Source organism: Phascolarctos cinereus, unplaced genomic scaffold (assembly GCF_003287225.1).
Source record: "Phascolarctos cinereus isolate Bilbo 61053 unplaced genomic scaffold, phaCin_HiC Scaffold_1;HRSCAF=81, whole genome shotgun sequence".
Classification (NCBI taxonomy): Eukaryota; Metazoa; Chordata; class Mammalia; order Diprotodontia; family Phascolarctidae; genus Phascolarctos; species Phascolarctos cinereus.
Window position 1 is genome coordinate 237,180,388 of NW_027555514.1, and position 23,692 is coordinate 237,204,079.

General features: G+C 36.2%; 1 protein-coding gene across 1 annotated transcript in view; it reads left to right on the forward strand.

Moving 5' to 3' along the window:
* The window catches only part of LGR5 (leucine rich repeat containing G protein-coupled receptor 5), a 194,025-nt gene that overhangs the window by 113,371 nt on the left and 56,962 nt on the right, over positions 1-23,692 (forward strand). The window contains 1 exon segment of the mRNA XM_020968899.2: positions 4,921-4,992. Coding sequence (XP_020824558.1) covers positions 4,921-4,992 — 72 coding nt within the window.

Consider the following 23,692-nt stretch of genomic DNA (forward strand, 5'->3'; position numbering starts at 1 on the left):
TAAGGAACCCTGCAAGCCAGGCTTACTGACTTAGTTTTAAATTGTAATATTACATATTTTTTTTTATTTTGACCTTTTCCCGATTACATCTTAATCTGGTTCAGGCAGAACTTGAGAGTACTGCTGGCCCTAACATTGTTTGATACCTCTGTATTATACCTTGCAGCTTCTCACAAATTTACAAAGTGTCCCAAAAGTCATAGTGTAATAAGACTTTTGGAACACCTCCTGTAATATCCAGGAATTATAAGATTACTTCAAATGAATACTCTATGCCTAATAATAATAATTAATTTGAATTTAATTATATAAATTAACATATAATAATGTATAATATATAATTAATAATATAGCACAGAATTTATATAAATTAATTATAAATTATATTTAATAATAATTAATATATATTTAATGGGCTTTACATCCTTATTTCTTTTCCACTTCTCCCCTTTGTTAATCTCTTATACGAACACAGCATTTGATGTTATTATTATTATAAATGATAACTGGTATTTTGTACAATGTTATTATAAATGTCAATTAGCATTTGTATAGTTTATACAGCAACTTCCTTACAACTTCTGTGGGGTAGATAATGTAAGTATTAGTTCCATTTTGAAGATGAGAGACTGAAGGGTTGAGCAACAGACCAGCATCATCAAAAGGAACATGGGAAAAGAATAGAGACAGGGATATTGAGAAGTTAGGAAGGGAAAATGCAGGAAAAAGAACTGGGCCTAATATTTGAAATGCTTAATAAGAGCGATACCCCCATTTTGGCCAAATAAGCTTTTCATCCAAATCCTGTAAGAGTTAACTATGGAGAGTGAGGAACATCTCAGATAATTGTTCCATGTACAGACTGTCCTTTCAAGAACAAGTACTTGGCTCCAGGCTGCTCAAAGCCCAGTGCAATGGCATTTGTCCATCACTTCCTGAACCGTGTTATTCCTGTGAGGCTGCAAATTCTTGTTGTGAAAAAGACTGATCTATTCAGGCAAGGAATGATTTGACTGCCTGCCCTCCCTGGACCAAAACAAAGTCTCCATAGTGGTGAGCAGTAGGGCTGTGTTGGGGATAGAATTATATAAGTAGCTCTGTAGATTCAGACTTAGGCAGCCCCTGGGAATTCCTGGGCATTGAAACACAGGAACAGATTTTGATTCTTCTTGTTTGCTGGAATTTGCTAAGAATGGGGGGGGGGGTTCCTCCCAGAGTCTCAGAGTCATTAGATGGCCTTTTAATAAGTCACTTCAACTCTGTCTCTGCTCCATCTTTATCAAATCATGTGGGTGGATACATACACACATACATACATACACATGCATACATACATTTATACACACACACACACACATATATGCACACACTAATAAAAGGAGTTACAAATAATTGTCCAGTTACTGCAGCAGAGGGATGCTATATGAATTAACTAATGTTTATAAAGGGCTTGAAAGGTCCTAAAGTGAGAGGAATTATGGAAATATGAAGCGATCCTTTACTTTCAGAGAAAGTGTTTCATTTTATTTTCTTATACCAGTGTGGGTGAGAAAAATAAATTTATAAGGACCTAGACCCATATTTAGTTAGTAGCCTAATCTATTTATATTCAAAGCAGTCATTTCAGAATCACTTTTTAAAAGAAACCACTAGCTATTGTGAAAGCTTTTTTCATTGTACTCCAAAGTGCTATAAAATCTTTTTGTTTTCTCCAGTCGAAAATACCTTAAGTAGAAGCAGGATTTTCCAATTAATGCCTGCCAATGATTGTTGAAGATTTATAAGGACAAGTTTTAAATCACTTTTGTTTTGCCTTTTGGAAGAATAAATGCAAATAAAACCCTACACATTCAAAAAAAATATCTTAGCATAGGATTAGGATTTAAATAATAGATTTGATACCATGGATTTGGGAGCTTGTCAGAAAAAATTACTTGGAAATAGAATCTCAGCACATGAAGTTAGGGTTAGGGTGATAAATCAATTACCTGACAGGTATTTATTAAACACCTTCTATGTTGTATTCTAATAGGAATACAAAGATAAAAATGAGACAGTCCTGTCCTCAAAGAGCTTACATTTTACCATGTACCTAGTAAAATACATACAAAATAAACACATAAATACAAGATGGGGAAAGGGAGGCTTAATGCAGAAAGTAATGAGCTGAACTTTAAAGGAAATTAGGGATTCTAAAATGTGGAGGTGAGAAGGAGTGTGTTCCAGGCATATTTTGTGCAAAATCAGAGAGATAGGAAAGTGCTGTCTATGAGGAACAGAAGAAAACCACTAAATCTGGCATACATGTTTGTTTTTACTATTAAAGCCCTAAATATAATTCATTCTCAGAGACCAGGTCTTTATAGAGGCAGAAATGGAGGGAGGGGGAAATAAAGTTATAAAGAAGGTTACTTCTGTATCCCCATTTCCTTCAACTTACTGATACTTGACTCAATTACATATAATTATTGAATTTCAGCATTGAATGAGACCTCAGTAAGGATCTAGTCCAACCCATGCCCAAAAAGAGAATCTCTAATATAATATCCCCAACAAATGATCATCAAACCTTTATTTGAATATCTCCAGCAAAGACCCCCTGCTTCCAGAGGAGTGTATCTCAAACCTTTTTTTATCTCAGGACCACTTTGCACTCTTAAAAATTATGGAGGACTTCTCAAAGAACTTTTGTCTACATGGGTTATATCTGTTGATATTTACCACATTATAAATTAAAACGTCATATTATTATGAAAAAAAATGTTGACGTTGTGGACAGCCTGAAAGGGTCTTAGGGATGCCCAAGGGTCCTGTTAGGAAACAACAAGCCTAAATTTGCTCCTTTCCAGTTTGTGCCTGTTGCCGTCCCCTCTGAGAACAAGCAGAAACAGTCTAATATCTCATTCCCGGATTAGTTTTTCAAGTAGTGGAAAACAGCCACCTCGCCCTCCCAGAATCTTCCTTTCTCCAGTCTAAAGATTCCTCTTTCCTTCATCTCATTCTCATATGATATGGGTTTGAATTCCTTCTCCATCCTGGTTGCCTACCTCTGGTCCTTTTCCAGCTAATCCATATCCTTCTTAATCTGTGGTGCCTAGAAACAAAAAGAATATCCCAGATGTGGTCTGTCCAGTGACATATATAGCAAAATTATCACCTCCTCATTTCTGGCAACTATGCCTCTCTGAATGTGACCTAAGCACACAGCTGACATGTATTGAACTTACAGCCCACTCAAACCCTCAAAAACTTTTTCAGGCAAACTTGTTTGGAACCATCTCTTTCCCCATCTTGTACCTGTGAAATCGATTTTGGGAACCAAGTATACAATTTTGTATTTATTTCTATTAATTTTATCTTATTGGATGATTGCATGAAGAATGAGCAAATACTGTAATTCATAACCCAAGCCCCACACTCCCCACAACTTGGTAATCATTTTGGGAAGAAGGTCAGATCATGACAATCTTAATGAGAGATCAACTAGTGCAAGGTGACATAAGGGCAATTCAAGCTGTACTTTGCTTTGTCCAGTTAAGTATAGGCATTAGTCAGATCAAGCATCTCGACAAGTCTTAATTTCTGCAGCTGTGAAGAACTTAATGCACACGTTTGGATTGTGGCTCACATTTCTAGTGTCGATTCTAAATATCACTTTGTTTGAACCTAACTGTTCCAGGCTTCATTAAAGTCCTTAATGAGTACCTTGACCACTGGATAATAATGCATTTGACTTCACAAGATTTTTAATTCCATTCCTCCCCAATTTACTAGGTTCTGTTACAAACATCCTTAAACGGTTCACTCTAATTCATCCTCCACACAGCTGCCAAACTAACATTTCTTGATCGCAGCCCTGACTGTGTCACTCCCATGTGCAAATATTGATAGCAGCTCTGAACGCTCTCTAAGAGAAGGTAAAATGAAATCTCCTCAGCCTGTCAGTCAGACTTTCACAATCAGGCTGCCACTTACCTTTCTATTCCTCCCCTTCACTCACTCTTTATGTTCCAGCCAAGCTGGCCTGACAATAACAACAACTAGCATTTTAAGAGAAAGAAAGAGAGACAGACAGACAGACAGAGACAGAGAGACAGACAGAGAGAAAGGAAAGAAACAAAGAAAGAGAGGAAAAAGAAAGAAAAAAGAAGGAAGGAATGTACACACACACACACACACACACACATATATGTATGTAATTTTATCCTCGCACCAACCTTTTGTGGTAGGTGTTAATCCCCATTTTATAGATAAGGAAATTACGGGTAGGAGAGAGGTTAAATGACTTGCCCAGAGTCATAGCACTATTAAATATTTCAGGCAAGATTCCAAACCAGATCTTACAGACTCCAGGTCCTACATTCTCTTCTATGCCTCCTACCAACCTGGAGCTGCCCCTGAATATTTCCATGTCTTTGCATAGGCTAAACCCCATTCCTAAAATAACTTGCTTTTTTTCACCTCCTCACAAAAGATTCCTTCCCTCTTTCCAGGGTCTCTCCCAGGAAGCCTTTCCTGAGCCCTCATTTATTATTCAAAGAGCCCCTTTTTGAATTACTTGATATTTACTTATCTATGTTATACTCTCCCCCAATAGAAGGTAAGTTCCTTGAGAGGAAGGACTATTTCATTGTTGTCCTTATCCCCAGTGCCGAGAACTGTGACCGGAAGTAGATGCTTGATAAAAGCTCAGTGAATTTAATTGTACTGACATTTGTTACCACAACATAAGATTTCAATTTATTAAGCTTATTAGCAAACAGGACCTCAGTTTACCAAATATATGGCATCTTTTTGTTGCCAACATTATTCTCTCTGTTCAGCAGCAGATAAATTTCAGTGTGTTCTTTCAGTAACATCACTTCCTTTGCTATTTACGTTAATAATGTACTTCTGTTTTGTTCTTTTTTTTCATGCCAGTATGCTGCAGAATAATCAGCTAAAACAGGTCCCTGCAGAAGCTCTCCAGAATTTGAGAAGTCTTCAATCCCTGTAAGTATAATTGAAATAACACAGCCATTTAGGATCAATTTGGGCTCATGAGATCATTTAAATGTTGAATTTGCCTATTCAGAATTGATCCACCACTAGGATCATGGGATTTAGAGCCACAAGAAAGCTTAGACATTATCTAGTCTAATCTCCTCATTAGGCAGATGAGGAAACCAAGGCCCAGAGGAGTGAAGGAACTTTCCCAAGGTAACACAGGTAGGAAGTGATCAAACTAGGATTCTAAAATCACTGTTACTTCATTATCTGGTCTTAGTTGTACTGGTTTGTAAAATGAAGGGGTTGAATTCATTCTCTCCTTCAAACTATGACTGAGTTCATCAGCTTTAAGGCATATGCAAATGAATTATCAATGCTAATATTAATATAAGGCACCATGACATAATAGCTAGAGAATGGATCTTGGAGTCAGAAAGGCATGAGTTCAAGTCTCACCTCTGACCAGCTGCATGACCTTGGGCAAGTCACTTAACCCCCCAGAAAAGACATCCACAGGAAAATCTGGAAGACTCTTTTAAGTTGCAGAGCATATTTGGGTCTGCATTGGCCACAGGAGTGTCCTTACCAGGAATTGCCTCTGCCTTGAAATCATAGGTTTGAATATATGTGTGTGTATGCATATTATTCAAATAGGATTTTAATATAAATATAATATATTTAAATATCAATGTATAAATGTTATTTAAATATAGTAAGCCTATTTTACCATGTGTTATATAAATAATTGTATTTCTCAGGTGTAGATATATCATACATACATGAGAGAGAGAGATACTCATAGAATCTTTAGCATCCTTTGAAGTTTCACCTAACTGTTCCTTTCCTAGGAAGGAAGCCTTTCTTGATATGTTTTCAGTGTTCTCTTCCTCCTCCAATTAAACTTACTTATGCTCTGACAGGCATATCTCTCCCCTCCTCAATATATGATGAAGTCAGGGACCATTTTTTGGTTTAGTCTTTGTGTTCTCGGTGCCCAATATAGCTGTTTGCACATAGCAAGTGTTTTATAAATGGTTGCTGAATTTCATGATAACGACTATGTACACTCACTCAAACAAGTAAAGGAAAAAAGAAAGTTGAGAGATTGGGACTGAAAGGTATATGTATCAATTTTCAGAGACCACTTGCCAAAATCTTAAAGACAAGAAAGACATCATAATATAATAGAAATCACATTAGATTTGGTTGGATTCAAGAAACAAGATTTCAAATTCCTGTTCTGATATTTACTGACTGTATTAATACGGGCAAGTCATTGAACCTCAGTTTCCTCATCTATAAAATGGGAGAACTAACTTTTGCATTGCCCATTTCATAGGGTTCTCATGAATCAACACTTTGTAAGCTTTACCCCATATTGCTAATAGCGCTTTATCAAAATAAATACCTAACAGGTCTAACACCCATTTCAAAAGCCTGTCCTACAGAGGCTATAACTATGTAACTGTAAGGGCAAAATAGGAAGTTTAGGATTCAGCAGTAGAGGCTGGCCATTTCTGAGAAACTAAAGAGAGAGTTAGTGCAGACGATTTGAGAGAAACTGTGGACAAAACAGTGAGCAAGAAATTAGGAAATACTTTGGAAAAATCTGTGTCAATTGATATTTTATGACAAAACATTATAAAGGAAATTTTATGAGAAATTAGTCTAAGGAGGGTCAAGAGTTATGGCTTGAAAGAAACTATAGAAAAGATAAAGAAAGAAGATAGAGGAAACTTATTTTCCTAATGAAACTGTTATCTTTCAAAGAAGATAAAGAAAGTTCTTGGGGAAAATCTTGCTTGGTACCTTGAGCAAACTGAATGGCAGAATCATGTCTCCAGAAATCATCTGCAATTACAGTGATAGGTAGAGGTGACTCTGGCTATGGTCATTTTCATCGTTAAAACATTGTAAATAATTATTTGTGTCTTTATGTTATTATTTATTACATTGTTAATAAATATTATATACAGGAGCTTCAATATTTATTTAGTCTTAGGTCAGATGTATTGATATCAAGAGAGGTATGAGCAACTGCTTATGAGGAAAGACATTCCTGGAATTTATTAAATAAACATTTAATAAACTGGGGTGGGAGCACCAAGCTAATTAATTAATGATAGATGTGTTGTAAGTTAGTAATTATTGAGGAAATATCTAAACATGCTCCTAGATATATCCTAGAATTCAGAATGAGACCAAATACAAGAAGAAGTGAAGTAGTAAGCTAAGGAGTGGCCTATAAGTTATTATGGTCCACATCAGACCCTTCTGACATTAATTAATAGACTGTGTTACTATCCTGAGCTAATATCAGGATATTAGCACCTACCTCCAGGAATTCAGCCAAATAAATTGAACACCAAGGGAACAATTCTCTTTTTACCTACCCTAATTCCCCACCCCACCCCACCACCAATCCTTACTCTTTCAGGGTTTCTGATTGTGGAAATAAGTCATTGACACTCCCAGGATTTCTAGAAGGGGAGTATCATATTTAGTAACAGATCCTTTTTCTATCTGCATCTGAATCCCAATCTCTAGTGGTCTCCATGCCATAGGAAATGAAAAGTAAACTCTCCCCACCCCACTAAGAGGTTGGTGGTCTCTGCCACACACAATTTGCTCAAAGGACATTTTCATGAGATTGATGTCAAATTCTATTGATAGATATTGATACACAGTTATCCTTTCCACAACATAGTGCCCCCATGATCTGTAAAATCTGTGTAAAAATTTTTGGCCCTCCTTTCATACCAGAGAAGTCTGAATTTTTACTTTTTCTTTTATGGGATGTTTACAGTATTAAAGATATTATATTATACAGTACTGTACATATATTTTTTGCATTTCTGAGTTTCTAAACTTTTTCTTTGTCATCTGCTGGCCTTCACATATCTTCCTTGGCTTCCGCAAAACTCCTAAAAAATTCCCATTTAACTTCTTACACAGATCAATGATATATCAAAACCACAATGAGGAAAATTGTGATCTGAAAAGAATAGCTAAAGATATTGAGAGTGGATAGAGCACTAGGCCTAGAGTCAGGAAGTGCTAAGTTCAAATCAGTCTTAGACACTTAATAGCTCTGTGACCCTGGACAAGTCACATAAGCCTATTTCCCTCAATTTCCTCCACTATAAAAAGGGAAAAACAACAACAAACTTTGAGGTTCAAATGAGACGATATTTGTGAAACATTTAACACAGCGCCTAGCTAAATGCATGTAGGTGCTAAATGCATATTGCTAAAATACCAATGAACCCTAATGGACCACTCAGTTGATGCCACAATGACTTAGAATATTTCTAAGTTTAGACAAAAGGTTTGAGATGATGCCATAAATACTTTGCCAGATTTGTGAGTACTTATTCAAATTTTTATTGTATATAATTTTATTCAGAATTTAATAATTTTAGTTTTGAATTTGTTTATAATTCATTTTATGCTTTCATATTTAAATAGATACTTGGACTTCAATCCATGCCTTGATGTCATGTAGATTTGAGAAAAATGACCTTTGGAATATGTATACATGCGTACATATAATATTACCAAATCACAGATTTTCAGAGTTAGAAGGGACTTCTACCTATATCCAACTAACATCCAAAAAAGAATCCCTTTTTGGAACATATTGAATAGGTGGGAACCCTCTTCATTCAGAGGCCAACAATTCTGTCTTTTGTTACCTCTAACTTTAAAAAAATATATATATGTGTATATATATATATTCCCCTGACCTCAAGCCTAAATTTGCCTCCTCTCTGTTATAACTTCAGTTGCATAGGAAAGCACACTTTGTTGAGCAGAATTTTAGTTTCCAATCTTAAATAGGGAAGAAGAAAGAGATACATTTACCAATGCCCTAATAAAGGCAATAATAAAATTGCAAACAATCGTTTGAAAATCAGTGTTCAGAATCAGTTGGTTAATAATTACTAGTGCAGTTTGCTCAGTTCCCTTTACTGAAATGACATGAGAGAAGGAGCATAAGTCTTTCAAGATTATTCTTTTGATCTTTTTTTTCCCCCTAAAAACAATGAGGGAAATTCTGCATTGGAGATTACATCCAGCTCTTTTTAATTTTTTTTTAACTTCAAACATACAAAGTCTCTTTGCAGTTCTCGTCATTCTATAGGTATTCTGGACCAAAGATAAGCAAGCCAACAAGGGCTCTTTGTTGCATAGGGAGGATTCTGTTGAACGTCCAAGGCTGCTCCTCAATAACATGACAGTATTGTTGGTTCTTTGTTGCCAATGCCTTCCGCTGAATTAGAAAAGAAGAGGCCAAAAGAGCAAAAAACCATGCAGTTGTGTTGTCTCAGTAAAGGCCTGGTATCTAGTGACCAAATTAAAATTGAGATAATGGCAGTGGCCAATAGAAGCTTTAAACAGCTGGGAAGCAGACAGAAGATGGAAGGATAAGCACTGGTAACCAAAAGCCACTATCAGCTGAAAAGAAAATCACTGGCAAAAGCGAACCCTTTGAGGCAAAGGAAACCATGATCCTTTTGTTCTCCTCCAAACTAGGGCTGAACTTCCCTGATAAAAGTAGATGGGTTTTGGTTTCTCACTTCATACACTCTAGTAGTTTTCTGTTCACAAGGTGTCACTGGCTCGGAAAATTCTAATGTACCGTAACAATTACTCTTCCTTTCCATAGAGGACAGCTACATTTACAAGATTTCCAAAAATGAAGAGTTCATTTGATATTTATCCCATCACAAACAGAGGCATTGAGGTAGATGCATTAACATTGGTATGAATTGGATTTTATCAGTGGCATTGGATGTGTGCTCATCAGGGCACCCCTTTTCTAAGATGGGATCCCTTGACATTACAGAAGTTGGCTCTGGGTGCTGCTGTGTATTTCTTTATTAACCAGTGCTTATTAAAATGCTGTCATCTCCTGGGCAAATTTGACTCTAATTTTGATTTTCTAAATTTTCATTACCATTTAATTATGAACATGAGGAAGATTAACAAGCCTAAAATTTTCCTTATGAAAAGCTTGTATATGAAACTGTGAATCTCTGTCATATACAGCTTGGGTTTTCTTTTTTCCAAGTATATCAAATTTAATATCATAACACCAACACTGCCCTTGAGTGGGACTCATAAACTTCCTTTTGCTCTCTTTTCGGTATTTTACAAATGTTCAATTGATACTTCTATTCCTTTTTTTTTACATTATTATCTCTCTACCCTTGACAACTCCTCCTACCCACTGCCATGATCTAAAAAAAAAAAAAAGCCTTTCCTGGAAATAAGTATATGCAAGAAAGACAAATTCCCACATTGTTTTTGTCTAAAAATGCATATCCTCATTGTGTTCCACTAGTCTGTCACCTCTGCCAAGAACTGAAACACATGATTCATCATTAGTCTTCTGGAGTCAAAACTGTTTTTAATGCAAAAAGTTTCTAAGTCTTTCAAAGTTGTTTGATTGGCATGGAACTCAATTTGTAGAGTAATTTAGGTAGTATTATCATTTATATTACATTAATATGGCCCAACCTTGAGCAATTAATATTTCTCCAATTATTTGAATCATCCTTTACTTTTGTAAAAAGTGTTTTGTAGTTGTATTCATAAAATTCTTGGTGTATCTTGATTAGTGGACTCCCAGATATCCTAAGCATTCTATATTTATTCTGAATAGAATTTCTTTTTCTGTCTCTTCTATTGAGTTTTGTTGGTACTATACAGAAAGGATGAAGATTTTATAAGTTTCTTTTATGTCCTTGCTACTATGCTGCAATTGTTTATTATTTCAATCTATTTTTTGTTGAACCTCCAGGGTTCTCTAAACAATCATGTCATCTGCCAAAAAAAAAAATAATTTTGTGTCTCCTTTGCCTGTGTTTGTACCCTTAATTTCTTTTTTTAAATCTTATTGCTATAGCTACCATTTCTAGAAGTAAATCAAATAATATTAGTGATAATAGACATTCTGGCTTTATCCTTGTTTTTATTGGAAAGTCCACTGGAAATCCACCATTACTGACAATGCTAACTCTTGGTTTTGGATAGATACTGCTTAAAATATTAAGGAAAGATTCATTTATTCTTATCTTTTTAAGGAATTCTAGCAAAAATGGGGGCCATATTTTGTCGAAAGCTTTTTCTGCATCTATAAATATTATCATTGATTTTTAGATTTAATTAATTTTATTTATCTTAATAAATATTATGTCTTCTTATATACCTCAAATAAGAGAAACAGTAAGGTCCTCCTCTTTCTTTCTCATTTCTTCCCCAATGTATTCTTTTTTTCCTCCATTTTTTCCTCAATTAAAACCAACAAGATGGAATAAAACTACCCCAGGTAGTTTCCTTTCTTTACTGACTTATGAAGATAGTGAGATACTGAAAGAAAAGCTATTAATTCTCCACCTATTAGAACATAAGCACTTCATCATCATTTAGCCACTTCCAGTTCCTAAAATTTAATTTACATATCTAGGTTGCCTTTCAAATATCCTAAACAGCTGTCATCTGTTCATAAGGAATACTTGAAGGCATTCTTTTCTATTAAAGATCCGGTTTTCCTCCCTTTCTGTAAGATTATGCTTAATTTTGCAAAGTAAGTTATTCTTGTTTGCAAGTCTTTTTCTTTTGCCTTTCATATGCTGCATTCCAAGATCTTCTCTTCTTTATAGTAACTGCTAATAAATCTTCTGTGATACCAACTATAGTTCCTTCACACTTGATTTCTTTGTTTCTGGCTACTGATGGTATTTTTCTTTGATGTGGAAGCTCTATACTTTATGACTTTCTTGAGAATTTTCTATTTGGATTTGTTTGCTTATTTCCAGAAGATGAACATTGGATTCTTTCTATTTTGACTTTCCCTTTGGTTCTAATATATGTCAGCAGTTTTCTTAGATGATTTCTTAAAATATGGTATCTGAGAGGGGGTTGATATTTGTTTGTTTATGGTTTTCAAAAAATCTGATGATTTTTAATTAACTCTTCTTGACCTGTTTCTCATATTTGTTGTTTTTACTGTAGACATCTTACATATTCTTTTGATTTTTTGAAAGCATTGTTCAAATAATTCTTGTTCTCTCATGGAATTATTGAATTTTTTTGGCTCCATTGCTTCAGGAAGACCACCACTTGGGTATGGCTTTTCACCTTCTGTTCTAAGCTATTTGTTCTCCTCTTAACTTTTTTCCTCAAGAGCTCTAATTTCCATTTTTATCTTTGGCTTCATTTCCTTTAGCTTCTCTTAGAGTCCCTGTGTCCAAACCATTCTTTTCCCTGAGGCTTTACTTGTACTTGTTGTGAATATACTCTCTTCTTCTTGGCTTACCTCCTAGGTTTATTTTAACCCATAGAAGTATGCCTTCACTGTATTCAGAGTTTTTATCATACCTTCAGCCTCGGTCCCTAGATTGAGAACTTGGCACCACGGCCAAGTTCTACTCCCTCCTGTACTCTTGGATGAGGTTGGAAAGCCCTGTTTGGTCTTGACCCATCTATAGAGTGGACACTACTGCCATTTATAGTTCTACAGGGGATGACTGCTACTAAGTCCCCCACCCTTGAACAAAATCCCATGAGCCCTAGTTTTTTGTGGTATGGTAGTTATTATTACTAATGTGTGTAACTATGTGAAGGATAAGAGAAGAAAAAAATATTGTGCACATGAGTAAATTAGTTATTCATTTGGCCATATATGTAGGAGGCAGGCTATCCAAAGTATCTTTTGACCCATTAGACCAGGAACAATATTTTTCTCTTCTTTGTGTCCCCAGCGCTTAGCATAGTAACTGGCACATGGTAGGTACTTAATAAATGTTTATTGACTGATTGAATGGACCCACCAAAAGTGTTCCAAAAACTAAACAAGTCTGAATGACCACAATTGTCCGCTTTACTGTGTCAAAATATGCAGAGCCTCTTTAGTGAAAGCTTTCAGAGAGAAGGTCATAGTGCATGCCTGGTAATCAATGGTCAAGTTGTATTTCAAAGAATACTATTTTCAGTTTATTTGTGTACAAAAGAAATCCACTTTTTATCTTAATGAAAACATGTAGGTTGTTTTTATTCTTTTCTATCAACTATATAATTATAATACCAAAGAGAAAGGAGGAAGGAGCAAGTGTCAGAACCAGGCAGTACAATGCCTTCACAATGTAGATCATGTGTATTTTGCCTTTTGGCAGCAAACCTGACTTCCCTGGTCCCAGAATGGATTTTTTTTTGGTAATGTAATCAAATATAATTTAATTTCCCTTTTTTCTGGAAGGGAATAGAAAATGTAATCAGAATTCACAGTGAGTTACATTTCACTGAGGAAATTTTTGGTCTTAGAGTTATTTGAGGACTAGGGTCAGATTACAGTGATTTAGTGGTGAGTCAAATCTTAACCCCTCCCAAACCCTGGCACCTTGTGAGTTAATAACTTAAAAATAACAGTAATTATAACGGACATTTATTTAGTTCTCTTTGATTTACAAATGTCTTTACATACATTATTTCACTTGATATTTAAAACACTATGAGATAGATTGTACAAATATTATCCACATCTTATAGATTAGGAAACTGAGATTCAGTGGAGTAAAATGCCATGCCTAACATCACAGAGCTAGTAAGTGACAGCAAAATCCAGTCCTTCAACTAGATACCCAATGACTTTTTCCTACTCCAGAGGAAAACAAGTCTTAATTTTTGTTGCTATGGTAGTCAGTATAATTAGTGCTTCTGACTTTGGGCAAACCATTTCACTTCTGCAGGCCTCAGTTTCCTTTTCTCTAAAATGAAGTCTCTTCAATCTCTAAATCCTAGAATCCTAGGAAAAGGCATAAAGAACCTGAACAAATTTTAGAACTAGGTAACAACAGTGAAGTCAGGCTATGTCCTTGTACATTCTGGTTTTCAGATTGAGTCTATTATCAAAGAAGAATTTAGATAATTGTACAGAACAGTCAAGTAATTGGGGGGACAAGAAAGAGTAGGAACAGTAAGAAGATCTAAGTATTGACTAAATACCTTAATTATCACCCCAACCAGCCACATTCTGCTACTAACTACATTTTCTAATATGGTAAGCTTTACTTTGAGCCTTCCTTCTCAGAAAGAGATTTATCCAGGCTGGCTCATTTAACAGCCTATGTAACAGTAACAACAACAGCAAAAAAAAAAATCAATACAATGATCCAAGACAATTCCAAAAGACTCATGATGAAAAATGCTATCCATTTCCAGAGAAAGAGATCTAATGAACTTTGAGTACAGATTGAAGCACACTTTTTTCACTTCATTTTTCTTACTTTCTTTTTTTTTGCAACATAGTTAATATGGAAAAATGTTTTGCATGACTTCACTTGTATAATTGATATCATATTGCTTTTCCTTGTCCATGGTGGGGGAGAGGCTGGAGGGAGACAGAATTTGGATCTCGAACATTTTTAAATGAATGTAAACATAAAGAATAACCATTTGGAAACACAAAATTAAAACAACAACAATAATAACTAGAATTTATGTAGCACTTTAGAGTTTGCAAAGCATTTGATGTTTTCTCATGTGATGCTCACAGCAACCCTGTGAAGTGGGTGCTATCATTATCCCCATTTTACAGGTGAGAAAACTGATCAAGACAGATTAGGTGCCTTACCCAGGTTCATACAGACAGTAAGTGGCCAAGGTGAGATTTGAACTCAGTCTTCATAACTCTAAGTCTAGCCATATAGCTGCCTTAATAGCAATAACTATCCCCTCACAGTAATTTTTTGGATTGTACCTCAGTGATAAAGGAAACTCCTGATGAGGAAACTCCTTTTACCTATGTAGGTCAGCCAATGTCAGGCAATTTATAATCTTTGTTGTCTAGGGAGCACTGAACATTAAATTATCCACCCAGGATCATACCATAATCAATGACAGTGGTGGGCCTTAAACTAAGTTTTCCTGACTTAAAGTCAGACTCTCTCTTCACTGTGCCCCATTGCCTTTCATTGCAGGTATGCATGAGCAAGAGGGTTCACCTGACAAGGGAAAACATTGAGTAAGAGGGAGAATGAATTTGTAGAGGCATTAGAAACCAGTTTATATGAAAAAGAAGTAGAACTGTGTGGTGCTGAGTCAGTCCACCACCACTGCCTACCATGAACCAAGGGCTGTGCAAAGCAGTAAGGATACAAGGAACGGCAAAAGACAGTTTTTGCCCTAAAGCCTCAACATGCAAACAACTATATACCGACAAGACGCACACAGAATAAACCGGATATGGTCCAAGAGGGAAGGCACTAACATTGAGAAGGACTGGGAAAGGCTTCTTGCAGAAGTTGAGCAAGAACTGGAGTTAGTGCAGGGCGTGGAGGTGTTTTCACCTAAAATGTTCAAGAGCTAGTTGAGTTTCAGACCTAGGATAAAGAGCAAAAAGGAAGCCTTTTTCATATTGGCATATGTCACTATTGGCAATGTGACTACTTCCTCTATCTGGCCAAGACGGGAGAAAATAAAAGTATAAATCTGCAGAGCAAAGGGCATTCAAGCAGCTTCCTCATTTTCCCTATGACCGTGGGAAAGTAAATTAGCTAGTCGATAAAGATCTCTTGAACGCTTACTCTGTGCCCAACTTTGTGCTAGGCTCTAGGGACACAAAAAGATGCAATCCCTGCCCTCAAGGAGCTCACAATGTAAGAGAAAAGTCTTTTAATCTCTCTGAGTGTAAATTTTCTCATATGTAAAATGGATAATCATTCACCCAACATGTATTAATAATAGCAACAAAAAGAATAGCATTTAACTAACACTTTAATGTTTTTAAAGTGCTTTGCAAATTTATCTTATCTGATCCTCACAACAACCCGAGAAGTAAGTACCATTACTATCCCCATTTTACAGATAAAGTAACAGAGGTAGACAGAGGTTAAATGACTTGTGCAAGGTCATTCAACTAATAAGTGTCTGAGGTATGCTTTGAATTCTGTTATTAAGTACATACTATGTGCAAGGCACTGTGGTAGGCACTGCATTTTAAAATCCCCAGTATCAAGGAGCCCATGTTCAGACAGGTAAATAAATACAATAAAATTTCAGAAGAGGGAGAAACCTAACTGGAAGAATGAAAGACCACATATAGGGGTGCTGAATGAGTTGAATCTTGGGGGAAGCTCAGGATTCTGAAAGGCAGGGCTGAGGTGGAAGTGCATTTCAGAAATCTGGGACAACCTGTTCAAAGGCACCAAGGCAGGAGTTAAAGGATAAAGTGTCCCAATTTGTCTGCCATCAAGAATAAGTAAGAAGTTGTAATGTGAAATTTATCTGGAGTCAGATTTTGAAAAGTTTTAAATGCCATAGTAATAATAGTTGCCCAGCCTACTTCTTTTCATTGAGGCAGATCAGCCCATCTAAAAAGAAGTGTTCTGGAGTGTCCAGAGGCATATAAAAGTTAAGTGACTTGCCAGGTTCACACAGAAAGAATCCCAGGTAGGATCATAACCTATTTCTCCCTGACTCCAAGCCCAATATTTTATCCATTATGCTAAGATGCCTCCAAAATAATGACTCAAAATGTACAAATGAAATGAAACTCCTGAAAAAAAAATGTATTGCTATACCACTGAGGTTCAAGCCTGGATTTCTGACTAAAGTTTAAATTCAATAAATATTTATCAAACACTTACTATGTGCCAGCACTCTGCTAGGCACTGTAGGGGATATTAAAGAACTATAATAATTCATATTTATAGAGAGTTTTAAGATGGAGCACATTCCCCTCTTAATTCTAGTTGCTTCTCTTTCTTATTTATTTCCTATTTATCCTGTAGATAGCTTGTTTGTATATATTTGTTTGCATGTTGTCTCTCCAACAGATTGTGAACTCCTCGAGGTCAGGGCTGTCTTTTGCCTCTTTTTGTATCCTCAGTGCTTAACATGGTACCTAGTGAATAGTAGGTGCTTACTGTTTATTGTCGGGACTGATTGAAATTCCTCTAATAAGCCTGTATTGTAGAAAGTGAACTCCCAATCTACAGGGGAGGAAACTAAGGCTCAGGAAATTTAGTGATTTGTTCAAGGTCATGTAGCTAGTAAGAGAATAGAGCTAACGTTCAAAGCCATAGCTCATCAGTCCAAGCCCACATCCTGATTTACTTCACCATACTGGGATAGGTTCTTGGCCTTCAAGGCGCTTACAATCTTAAGGAAGATGAAGACTTTTAAATAATGAATACGTGGAGAATAATATGGAAGTTAGCAGAGTCAAGAGAATAAATATACATAATAACAATGTAAATGGAAAGAACAGCATTAAAAATTACAAAGGACGAGCATGGACCCAAGGAAGAGATACAAGACACCTCCTTTGGGTATGTGTCCAGTAGTGGAATCTCTGGATCAAAGGGTGTGGACATTTTAGTTAATTTATTTGTTTTCTTGACAATTTCATGTGGTATGGTGGAAAGGGCCTGACTGGAGTCAAAGCATTTGGGTTCAGTACCACCTGGCAACCTTGGACAACTTATTTAACCTCCCTGTGTCTTAGTTTCTTCATCTGAAAATTAACTAGATGGCCTCTGAGGGGGTTGGGGTTCATGGATGTGGATCATTTCTTATATTTTTAGATAATTTTGATGAACTGATTTTGCTGAATTTTTTCTTATCTCGTCTTCCCATTTTTCTTTTCAAAAAATTCTTTGTTATACAAGATGGCTCTCTGGGAGGGATTAGGAAGAGTGATACAAAGAAAAATATAGGCAATGTAAAAGTAAAAGATACCAAACACATTTTTAAAAAAAGAAATAGACAGGGAAGGCTTCAAGAAAGAGAGGAGACTGGGCCATCAAGGTTTGGCTAGGAGAAGAACATTTTAGGTGAAGACAGACACGTGAGCAAGTGATTATTGATCGATCAAAGCACAAATGAGCATCAGCAGGTGTGGGTGATGATGGCGAAACCAGGTTAACTAACTAGAGACTAGATAGAGATAAGATTAGATAAATATATTATTGCATATTCTTGGCCAGGGAAGTAACATGATAAGATTATGAGGGCAATAATCTCCCAAAGCTGTTCAGAAAAGATCAGTTAAAGAAAGGAGACTAGTTAGAGGTTCTAGGTGTGTGATGGTTGACTTGGATTGTTGGCTTGGAATTATGAAGACTGGAATTCAAATCCTGCCTCAAAAACTCCCCAGCTATGGGGCAGCTAGGTGGTGCAGTAGATAGAGCTCTGGCCTTGGAGTTAGGACAACCTCAGTTCAAATCCAGCCTCAAACACTTAATACTTACTAGCTGTGGGCAAGTCACTTAACCCTTTCCTAGCCAACAAAAAAAATCACTTGACCTCTCTCAGCCTCTGTAAAATGGGTATAAGAACACCTGAGTCACAGAATTGTTAGGATTAAGTGAGAAGATATTGTCATGAGGCTCAAATGAGATAATAATTTTAAAGTGCTTAGCACAGAGTGCTACATAAATGTTAGCTATTATGATTATTATTGTTATATGTAAAACACTTTGAAAACCTTAAAGTATTGGAATATTAGCCACAGAATCAAACTCCAGTCCTTGAATACTTGACTATAGATTTCAGGAATTTGTGATTTTCACAGGTGTAGTAGCTTCCTCCACTGAAAGAGATCACTAGCCGTCTATTCCGATTTACCAATTGCTCCAGCCAAGAGAACTGGCCCCTTTTAGCCAACTTTCAGTGACAAGAATGTAGCTCACTTAGACCTTGGACAGCAGACACAGAGTAAGCAGATAATAGGTCAAACTGAAAACACATCTAGTTTGATAGGTCCTAACAGGGCATGTATTCTGCTGGCATGGCCACCTCAAGCCAGAAACATCTCTCCCCATCCCCAATGTGCAATAATGACTTAGGAACAAGACATATATGACAGAAGATTATAGACTTACAGAATCTCAGAAAAACTACAAAAGTCACTTAGAGTAGGGTCTGTGGATAGATTTCAAGTGGTCTTTGTACTTAGATGGAAAGAAATACATATCTTTATTTCATTATGGTTGGTTTCCTTTGTATTTTATTTTATGCATTTAAAAACATGGCTCTGAGAAAGAGTCTACAGGCTTCACAAGACTACACAAATACACACACACACACATAACACACACAAAAGGGGGAGGGGTCAAAGATCCCTGAATAGCCTAGTGCCCCCCCAAAGTGTATATTTTGATTGTTAATTTACTTATTCAGTAATTAAAGACTTGACTGTGGGAATGAAGGCAAAGGCATGGATATAAGAGACATTTCAAAGAAAGAATGGAGAGTACTCAGTAAGGCAGCTAGGTAAGCAGTGGATAGATCACTGGGCCAGGAATCAGGAAGACCTGAGTTCAAATCCAGCCTCAAACACTGACTAGTTGTATGTCTCTTGGCAAATCACTTAACCTCTCTCTGTCTCAGTTTCCATAACCATAAACTGGGGGAGGAGGGTAGGAATAATAATATCTACCTGCCAAGGTTATTGTGAGAATCAAATAAGATGATATTTGTAAAATGTTTAGAACAGTGCCTGGCACATAGTAAGTGCTTAATAAATGTGTGTTTCCCCACTACCACCCCCCATGATCAATTAGATATTGGCAATAATGTAATGAGAGAAATGCAAGATCATCACAAGATTTCAAGCCTGAATTATTACCTAGGAGGAGAATATTGATGCCACTGATAAGAATGAGAAATTGTTTTCCATGATGAGAAGAGAAATTAGGGAAAACATTGGCTTTGTCATATTCTCGGAGACTTGGAACTAGAAGGAACCTCGTATGGTTCAACCCCCTTCTTCTAGAGATAAGAATACTGAGTCCCCTGAGAAATTTTGACTTGCCCAAGGTCATATTGCTAGTAAGTAGCAAAGTAGGAAATTGAAACCAGATGTTCTGTCTCCAAACCTAGAGTGTTTTTTTTTCTGTTGAATTACACTGCCCCTCTAACAATTTGGTGTAATATTTTCCCCATTTAAAAAAAAAATCACATCACTGGAAATACCATAAGACACAAGGTACCATAATAGAAGTTATATTACTTGTTAGAACATTTTGCTGCTTAAATGAAGATTTTTTTTTACATATTGCACAGAGGTAAAGGGTCTTCTATTGACTGCTTTGCACATTTTATTAACCTGATAAATTTTAGATTTGAATGCTGTATTGTTTCAATAAGCCCATAGAATTTGGCAATCCAAAGTAGGTGAGATAGATGGAATTTTACCTTTCCAAAACCTCCCAGGTCTAACACTGATCTCTCCTCATATCATCCACGTGCAATGTACAGGAAAAGTTCAGTGAAAAAAAATTAATTTTGAAAAAGAACTCCCCCAAAATGAGACAAATCAGAAACTAAGCCTGTCAGGTATTCAATGTATTTGTGTGACATGTATAGAGCTACTGTTCACCCAACATATGCCGTGCTATGTTTGGACTCAGAACCCCAGAGAGCCATACTGTTTTATATGACCATTGGGTGCTGGCTACACAAACGTCAGTTGCTACACAAACATTAGACCGCAACAAAAATTGCCCCCACATTAATAGGTAGAATGGATACATCTGGAGCAAATGCCATGATAGTAAATAATGTTATTGCAATGAAAAATCTCTTTACAACCAATAAAATTCCAAGGCATGTCCAAGGAACAAATTTATTTCAAGAAATTTTATCACAATAAAATAATGCACGTACCTCCATTAGCTTTAGTATACTAGAACTGGTCTATAAGCTGAAACTTTGTTAGACCTAATTAGAATGAAATAACAACCCAGAATACTTGAGTATCAGGTTGAGTAACAACCTGAACAAATTCCCTTTTGTCCCTCCTCTGCTTAAAAATTGCTTCCCCCATCATCCCCCCCCAAAAAAAACTCACTAAAATTGAACCATGCATAACAGAGTTAATTATTTAAAAGCCGTTAAAGAACAACTAAGTTGTTAACCTTGTTCTTCATTCACCAGAATACATACTAGGGATGTTAATGACATAAAGCCAAGGCTTTGTGTGTTTCTTTTAATCTTAAGAATCTCTAAATAGCTACTTTAAAACGAATGGGGCTGGAATAGAGGGCTTACGGGTTCCCATCCTGCTCTGGGAACATCTATGAACTAACTGTATCATTTTTAATGTCTTTTTTTTTTGAGCAATCCATGTTAATAATTGACATTATTATGGCTTATCTCAGATGTGGAATTAGCCAAGATCAATAGCTTATCTTCTGACAGGTGCTTTCTTCCTTGTGGTTAACTGTTCATCAAAGGCATTAGCAAACAAAGCCAGACGTTTACAGGAGACATTAGTAAGATGTTATATAAGATATATAAGGAGGCAATTTGTAGAAAAACGATGGTTTTTTAAAAAAAAAACTATGGTGGCAGTAACATGGAATCTTAGAACTTGAAAGTCATCTTCTATTAATTCAGTTCCTATATCAAAGGGTTGGGGTGTGTGTGTGTGTGTGTGTGTGTGTGTGTGTGTGTGTGTGTGTGTGTGTGTTTTGGCAAGAGTTGTCCAACACCAAAGTCTGAATGCTTTTCCTTCAGACCTAATCACGTCAAGTATACGCTTGCGTTATTTTTTAAAACGTTTTATTTTTAATTCAAAAAACAAGCATTTTCATAATACAGTACAATAAAAAAGATGATTGCACATGAAACTGCAAATCTATCGTGTACAACTTGCTATTCCTTCCAAGTATACAATAAAGTTATCATGAAAATTTCTTTTTTTCCTCTATCTTCTTCCATCTCCCCCCCTCTGCCCTAGAAATGGCTACCATTAGACACAAAAGTATATACATGTAAAATTATTCTATACATACTTTTATTTATCAGTCCTTTCTCTGGATGCAAATAGTGTCTTTCTTCATACATGCTTTATCTTTAATTTATGTATTTGTAATTGTCAAAATGACTATCAAAGTCGTTCTTAAAACAATATCTCTGGGGGGTGGCGCAGTGGATAGAGCACTGGCCCTGAAGTCAGGAAGACCTGAGTTCAAATCCAGCCTCAGACACATAACACTCACTAGCTATGTGACTCTGGGCAAGTCACTTAACCTCAACTGCCTCACCAAAAAAAAAAAACCCTCAAAAACACAATACCTCTGTTTCTGTATACAATGTTGTCTTGGATGCTCACTTAGATCTGCATAAGCAAAGGAAAAAGAACCGGGCCATAAGTATAAGCTTGCACTATGCAGACCCCATGATATAGCACCAAAAAAAAAAAAAGACTACTGGACTTGGGCAAAGATCAGGGCTTAGATCACGTGGAACAAATCATTTATCCCTTCCAAGCCTAAGCTTCTTCCTCTTTTAAATGGGGATAATGAAATGACAAATAGAATATTACATATATATTATATCTAATAAATAGAAGTGAGCTCAATGATTTTAGAAAAGCATGGAAGACTTGCATGAAATAATGAAGAGCAAAATAAACAGAACCAAAAGAACATTGTATACATTAACAGCAATATTGTTGTAAGAATGACTTTGAAAAAATAAGTTATTTTGTCTGTTATAAATACACCAATTAGCTGTAAAGGGCATATGAAGAAAGACACCATGCATCCAGAGAAAGAACTGATAAATAGGATATGTATAGAACAATTACATATGTATATATTTGTATATGTGCATTATATATACATGTATATATACATATACACATGTATGTATGTATACCTATTTGTATCTAATGGTAGCCATCTCTAGGGCAAGAGGGAGGGGAGAGAAGAAAAAAAGAAAAAAATTGACATGATAATTTTGTTGTAGATTTGAAAGGAATAGCAAGTGGTACATAGTAAATTTGCAGTTTTGTGTACAATCATCTTTTTTAATTGTATTATGTTATGGAAATGCTTGTTTTATTCCATAAACTAAAAAGGAAAAAATGGGGATAATGTTTGTACAACCCATCTCAGTGGCCTGTTATGAGGAAAGCACTCTGAGCCTTAAAGCATCATGTAAATGTGAGTTATTGTTATTTTTAATATGAGAAATTAGAGAAATATTAATATAAGACTGTGTGAAGTTGAAACAGTGTCTCATAGCTTGTAATCGTCTGAACAACATTACATAAATTTCCACCTTGGAGATCATCTAATCCAATCCCCTGATTTAACAGGTAAGAAATTTTAGCCCAGAGAAGTTGTTTCTTGCCCAGGGTCACGGAGTAAATAAGTATCTGAAGTGAGAACGCATTTGTGGGATCAGAGATTTCGAACTGAAAGGGACCTCAGAAGCTGGCTAATCTAATCTCCTCATTTTACAAGAGAGAAATTGAGGCCAAGACAAGTTAAATCACTTGCCAATGAGTATCTGAGCTAGAGTTCAAACCCAAGGCTTCCTGACTCTTCAAGTCCTATGTGTTATCTACCACGCCATCTTTTGCCATAACTATGTTAGCTATGATGCTTTGGTTTACAAAAAAAGAAAGTGGGGGGGGCCGGGGGGTGGGCAAGATCACACCTGTAATCCCAGCCACCAGAGAGGCTGAGCTGACCAAGATCTTGCACTCAGAGATTTTGAACTGCAGTGGGCTATGACATTTGAGCGTCTGCACTAAAATTCAGCATGATGATGGGCCTCTGGGGCATTGGACCACCAACTTTCCTAAGCAGAGGCAAACCAACCCAGATTGGAAATTCAGCAGGTCTAAATTCCCATGCTGATCAATAGTGAGAATGTTTTGCCTAATGAGGTGCCCCAGCAT